General features: G+C 36.8%; 1 protein-coding gene across 1 annotated transcript in view; it reads left to right on the top strand.

Annotated features, from left to right (window-relative positions):
* Nucleotides 1-4733: 4733 nt before the first annotated feature.
* The window catches only part of LOC117108668 (xanthine dehydrogenase/oxidase-like), a 14016-nt gene continuing 13485 nt past the window's right edge, over nt 4734-5264 (top strand). Inside the window, exon 1 of the mRNA XM_033250765.1 lies at nt 4734-4793. Coding sequence (XP_033106656.1) covers nt 4734-4793 — 60 coding nt within the window. The remainder of the gene's footprint in view (nt 4794-5264) is intronic.

Raw genomic sequence — 5264 nt, 5'->3', positions numbered from 1 at the left:
ATTTATCTCATTGTCCAACAAAATTATTTAAACATAATCAAAAATACATAGGCCTATTTGAAAGTTAAGAAATATAATTATATTTCTCATTATTAGTTGATTATACATTATTGAAATACTGTAACCTTAGAAAATGGAGGAAAGAAGCTTCTTTGCTCCTTGCTTAAATCTAGGCCTGACAGGCGGTCGTGATTGATTATGAGCTGTATTCTTTGATAGTTTCTCATTTGTTCTTGCTAACATTATACTTTTGTAGTAGGCTTATCAGTTATGTAGTTTAATTTTTGTAGTAGATTTGTACATTAGACTTTACAAAAATAATAATAATGCTTTCTTTCGTTGTCCAATCTATTAATGAATAGTCATACCTGTTTATTTCTGATTCCACTCGAGCGTAAAGCCAATAAATGTTGAGAATGATCATCTAAATTGTTATCATTACCATTACAAAAATAAGGCCTATCATATAAACAAAGAGCAGTGTGTTGCCCTATAATCATATAAATTAATTTGGGTTAGATTAGAATTATTGGCAATATTAAGAAATCAAAATCAGGTTTTGAATACACTATAGGAAATAGAAGCCAAAGGAAACATATTTCCTGAAAAGATTGTCTGAGTTGGGGATCGATGTACTGCAGTAAAATCACCCAAGTATTGAGCAGTGCAAATGAAAGTGATGATGACGACTTATAAAATAAAATACTACTGTAATTCAAATAAAGGCCTCAGTGATATATAATGTTGTAATTGGCCTATAGGGGGACTTATTAGGGAATTATAATAGTAAAAGGTAAGAAAATTATGATTATATTTTATATTTTGGACGTAACAATTACTTTTTTCTTTATATTAAAATAGATAGTCTTTATATTCGTTCGATATTTGAAATGTCTTCTGATTGAAACGTACGGTATTATAATACCAGCTCCTGTCAGTACAAAATGAGCATTATACTTGATGTACTTATGGTTATGCGATAAATGCCATCTGGCCATCGGTCTGTTTTATAGTCTACAGTGTCTAGCGATTGCGTTTATAAGTTTATTTGACATTTAAAATGTGTTTTTATCTATGAATACACAATAAAACTAATATAGACTATATTAACAAACGACTGAATCGTTTTGCTGAATTTCATTGGGAAGAAAGCATTTCAGTTGCAACAACAATTTTTTATATATTAATTAAAACATCGAGCAAATTATATAAAAATTGTGAATCGAAATATCTTCCAATAGTATCATCGTCTTTATCATAGTTGACTTCATTGTGTGGACGTCACAGATTGGATTATTGAGAGAATATGCCGACTGATCAAGAAACACAATTTATTTTCTTCTGTAATGGACGAAAGGTGTGTACCATGCTATAAATATTATTGTAATATTATTATCGTTATTTTTGCTATTATGCCAAAAGCTACATTTGTTCTAGGTGCGTAAAACCCTACATTTTTGACTGGACACCTATCGGCAACCGCCTGCTTTTGCGATGTATTATTTAATGTGCACATTGGCTATAATATTTAGGCCGCAGCTAATCGGGGGAGGATCTGGCTTTAAATTTAGGGGTGGGGTGTCAAAATGTTTCCAGAAAACCCCAAAAGACGGTTGTGGAAAATGTTGATTTCTAGATGGCTGATGGCGGGAAATGAGGTTTTCCGACTTCTGAGGTGTCTTTTAAGTTCTTCAAAATTCAAGGTTTTCTCCCTTGAAAACGATTCCATGATAATCAGCATACATAGGCCTATTCTTTTTGCCATTAATCGATGAACCCCAAAAAGAAATCCCCATCGGTCTGGTCAAGCGCCCCACCCCCAATCGGCCAAAGCTCGTCGGGCAGTCGGAAAAAAAAGGCCTAGTGTTTCTATCCCAGCCATTTCCGGCCATCTAGAAGTCCCGGCCATCTAGAAATCCCTCAGATAATGCTACGCGCTATAGTTACACCCATTATACTTAGCGCCCCACCCCCCCCCCAGTCGGACATCTTAGTCCTCCCCATAAATTATATTCTAGAGCCGCCACTGCTTATTCTTCCGTGTATAAAGTGCAAGTAACACGTACAATGCAATATGAATAACAATGACTATTAGCCCTATTATGTTTATACGAGTTTATGTATATTGTGAATGTACATATAAAGTGAGATGTAAGGCTAATAAAAAATAAATAAAACATGTATTATGAATACACAGGGTACAATATGATATGAGATAAATTTAGAAAATAAGAATACTAAGCTGTATGTGATGAATAGGCCTACAACAGTTTTACAAATTAGGAATGGTAAATTTGTATACAAAGTTCCGATCGTAATGCAGTTTCAATAGTAAGAAGCAGGGGTGGTGCCAGCCCCCCCCCCTCCTCCGTCGGGGTGGCGCCAGGCCCCTCTTCGGGGATAGCTGCGCCCCTGATCAAGAGGAAACAGTCATTAAGAACAGTAGGTAGCGGTAGCATTTACTACGAGGAAATGGGAATTCCGAACTAAGCAAAGCACATGCGGCAGTTACCAAAGAACGTCCGTAAATTATCTATAAAAACACAGTGAGCATGCGCTTGGAAATGCAATACAGGTATTTATCGGAAATGAAATTAAAATAATATTAAATTACCTCATTATCGGCCTACCCTTCGGAATTAACTTAAGTTTAAGTAACATAACAACATTCACACATAAGATAAAATTGGAATTGCCTGTATAAACAAATTGAATAAGGTAGAGATGTTGCGGTGTTTTTTTTAATAGGAAATATTTCTTATTATTAAGGCAATTTTGGGTTTATGGTAGAGGGACCATGTAGGCATTCCTCCATGAACTGAGATCTACCAGGTGATATAGGCCTATATACTTAACAGAGCAATAAGAATCAGGGAAATCAATTTGAGGGTGGTCGTGGATCAATGTTAGAATGAGGTACGTTTCTTCTCAGGGGTCCAGCTCAGGTCTTACAGCGGAATACATATGTTTACCTATATTCCCAAAACAAAATATGAAATAATTATGATAATGATGAAAGGTAACAATGATATAATGATGTCAATGATCATTATGATGATGATGACGACGATAATGATGACGGATGGTGTAATGATGTTGACATAGGCGGTGGCATGGCTTGAGTGATGGAATAATGCAGACTGAAGTGAAGTGAGTGCAAACTGGAAAGGGCCCCGCGGTTAGTGTGCAAAGACAAAAGGCAGAGAAAACTATCGGTTTTTATTAAATACAGACAAATTTGAGTGGTTTTTATATTTAGTCTTATATAATAATTCCAGAGAGCGAAGCGATCAATGCTGTTTTAAGGAATGCAGGGGGACCTACGGTTCTGATGATGTGGCAGATAAGTTTGAAAGATTCTTTATCGTTTAATCAGGGATTAGCTAAATAACAACTCCCTGGTTTAATTACGTCCCAAGCAGAACGAGCAAGAATTACGAGGTCAAGTTAACCAATTTCCTGGAACAAGAGGATTCCCAAGTGCCCGAATGAGGTCAAGAAAATAAAAAGTCCCAGGAAAAAAAATCGACAGTCGGTATCCCATTCTCCCCCGGCCGCCCGACAAGCCTGAAGACCACCCCACCAACTATAATTTGCAGTATTATATAAGGAAAACAAAAATACTATCAATCCAGGTTTTTGATCTATGCATTGCGTTATTAGAATTTTTTTATAAGTGGGCGGTGCCCCAAAGATCTGGGGCCCACTGGAGGTCGGGGTCCTGGTTCAATGAACCGCCTGAATCTTCGATAGTTACGTCACTGTACCCAACTCGAGATTCTGTCAGCAAAGAGTTGATTGAAGATTTCTTTGGCTCCAGTTTTGTAAAATCATCGCCTTTATGTATGTTTTCAAACTAAATTGTTGCTTATTTTCAGATTACTGACAACAATGTTGATCCAAGCATGACGTTGCTCAATTATCTGAGACTGAAATGTATCCTAGGTATTGCAAAAAAGTCACAAGTTCATTTTAGGATTTCTTAATATACATAAAAGATCTTAAGATCTTTGATATAGATGTAAGTCATTTAGATTCAGTTTCCTTAACAAGGATGAACAATAATAGTGAGGTTGACAGGTTCCAAGCTCGGCTGTGGTGAAGGAGGGTGTGGAGCCTGTACTGTCATGGTATCAAGCTACGACAAGAGGACGAGGAAAATAACGTAGGCAACTAAAATGTCTCTCTTTTCGGAGTTACTGCCTTTTTGTTTTATTTAACAATAGGTCAAATTAGTGGATCTTCTGCAAAAGGTTGAATTTCACCGCATAGGACTCACTTGATTTCATTTTTTCCCCGAATGAAAATTTTGTCTTAAAAGATTAAAAATTTTTAATGAGGATCCGTTTAGATTGCCACTGACAATCTGCAGACGGCGTTGCGTCGTCTATCGCTCGCCGGAAGCAAAGGTGGATTCGTCGTGCGACGGTCGTACGACACAGAGAGTGTCCGGCCTTAGCTTATATCCACTATATCACTTTGTAATTAATATTTTACAATTACTACACAAAGTAGACCTACAGTGCTTGTTCTGAATCTTAGGAATGGAGGACCCATGATGATTACGGTACGTGTTCTTTTAAATACAATAATATGAATGAATGCAAAATGTCAGCACATGGGGAATTAGTATAAGTAGCTTGTATAGTAAGATTACGTTACTAACGTTTTTTACTCTTCAAAGTCACATCTCAGCAAACGCGTGTTTGACCCCAATATGCCACATTCACATGATGGCGGTGACAACAGTAGAGGGCATTGGGAGCTTGAAGGCGGGACTACATCCGGTTCAGGTAATTTGTATAATGTACCAAATTAATGTACACCAGTCAATGTATTCACTGTGGCTGTTTTGATTATCGTCCATACAATTTTCTCAGTGATAACTTTAATATTTGACCAGCTCCTAGACAAAAAACGATAACAAATACGAGTAACGTTATTCGTTGTCGTTATTCCTGCCTACGATTTTTTGGTAATATTGAAAATACTAACTTTTAAGAGTAAACAATATTAACAAAATAATTTGATCACTGATGGAATATGTATCGTACCAGTAAAAATCACGATTGTGTGTACTATTTTGTTTAAGTCCATGGCCGGCGGAACCCGGGGGGCAGACGGGGGAGGATAGGAAGGGGAAAGAGAGTGTTCCAGTCCCCAACCGAGTTAGATTTTCTCGCAATTCACATTTGCGCATATGAGGATCAGGGGCTGTCTCTTATACACATCTAGATGTGTATAAGAGACAGGTGTTTATATTT

The sequence above is a fragment of the Anneissia japonica genome, unplaced genomic scaffold (genome assembly GCF_011630105.1).
Source record: "Anneissia japonica isolate Jap-2015-1 unplaced genomic scaffold, ASM1163010v1 scaffold1587_len1432017_cov164, whole genome shotgun sequence".
NCBI lineage: Eukaryota > Metazoa > Echinodermata > Crinoidea > Comatulida > Comatulidae > Anneissia > Anneissia japonica.
Note: the sequence above shows the minus strand (reverse complement) of the source record. Positions and strands in the feature narration are given on the sequence as shown.